General features: G+C 36.3%; 1 protein-coding gene across 1 annotated transcript; it reads right to left on the bottom strand.

The window, feature by feature from the left end:
- Positions 1–666: 666 nt before the first annotated feature.
- Positions 667–1,155, bottom strand: LOC140934356 (uncharacterized). Its single transcript, XM_073383996.1, has one exon. It carries the CDS (start codon positions 1,153–1,155, stop codon positions 667–669), a length of 489 nt encoding a protein of 162 aa, XP_073240097.1.
- Positions 1,156–1,416: the final 261 nt, after the last annotated feature.

The following is a 1,416-nucleotide window of genomic DNA, read 5'->3' as shown; positions in this document are numbered from 1 at the left end:
TCTGATAAAGCATTTTTTAATCTCCACAATACTTGTCAGTACTATGACCATTTAATTGAGAGAAAAACGATTACACATGTTAAACACTGTTCCTTTTCGTTTTCCGCCTGAGAACTTACCTTACTTACGAGTGCTATACGGTAATAAAAAAAGGGTGTCAAACATTTTTTCCAAGTCCAATGATATATACACATTTTCATTATCCAACTCTTCGAAAACTGCTCTTCCAAGACAAACTATAAAACTAAGATACACATACTATCACAGGTTGAATAATAAAACGGCTTAAAAGTTTTCCTAGCGCCTTGTTCAATCTTCAGCAGTTAGATATTGTGACTGATAATATGCTATGGATTAGTCCCGCCACTACGTGGAAGACATTAAATTTCTATGAAGCAGCTTCTTTTACTGTACTCAATACCAAATTCATCAAAGCCTTAACTAAATTAAAAGACATCAAATCATTACAAAGCCGTAATGCGTTTCAACAGAAAGAGACACGTGCCATGTGATATGATTTTTTTTTTTGGTAATCAGTTTATTTCATATTGTAATATTCTCTTTGTAGCTAAACGAAACAGTCCTGGCCAAATTTCCTCAATAACCAAATTAAAAGGCCACCAGATTACTGAGAAAGAAAAAGAGAATATGTGGGGACTGAATGAACTAAACAGTGACACGTAAAGCCGCTTTCACTTCTAAGACTGACGGTCTTTTTGGAGCTTTTCCAATGCTTTTGAACTTCATAATTACATAAACGGATTTTATCATGAATGCTAGTGAGTACACGTCACTGTCTATTGAAGGTTTCCCTGTGCCATCGATAATTTCAAGGGCAATGTAACTGTTCTTGTATTGATCTTTCAAATACGATGGTTTGGGGACAGGATTCTTGGCTTTGCTGAGCGCTGCACTCTTGCCAAAGTCAATAATTACTGAGTGGAGACATTTGTCTTGACGCTTCTCTAAAACAACATTATTGGCTTTCAAATCGTTGTATGCAAACCCACATCCATGAATGTGCTTCAAAGTGTTCGCTGTATCATAGAGTATCCGATTCCATTCTTTCTTTTCGGAAACCTTTTCATTTTTTTGCTGCTTTGAAAACTCTAAGACTCTCTTCACCGTCCTCTTAACATTTTGCTGACATAGCATAAAAGCGTCAGCAGCGTTCGCTTTCTAGGTTTCTAGGCTCGTTGCGGACACAAAACTTACTAGACTTGCTACAGTAATGCACCACAGGCTATGAAACATGGATCATGCATTTTTCTTCTGCGAAGCAACGGTAATTGAAATAGGTGTATAACTTAGGAGGTAATTGTAATATAGATATTCAGTACTATGATGCTGTAAACTCGAGGTAGTGTAATTGCCAATATGATAATTTTGCATTGATTGTTATGTATACTGTGTCCT

This window comes from Porites lutea, chromosome 4, assembly GCF_958299795.1.
Source record: "Porites lutea chromosome 4, jaPorLute2.1, whole genome shotgun sequence".
Classification (NCBI taxonomy): Eukaryota; Metazoa; Cnidaria; class Anthozoa; order Scleractinia; family Poritidae; genus Porites; species Porites lutea.
Note: the sequence above shows the minus strand (reverse complement) of the source record. Positions and strands in the feature narration are given on the sequence as shown.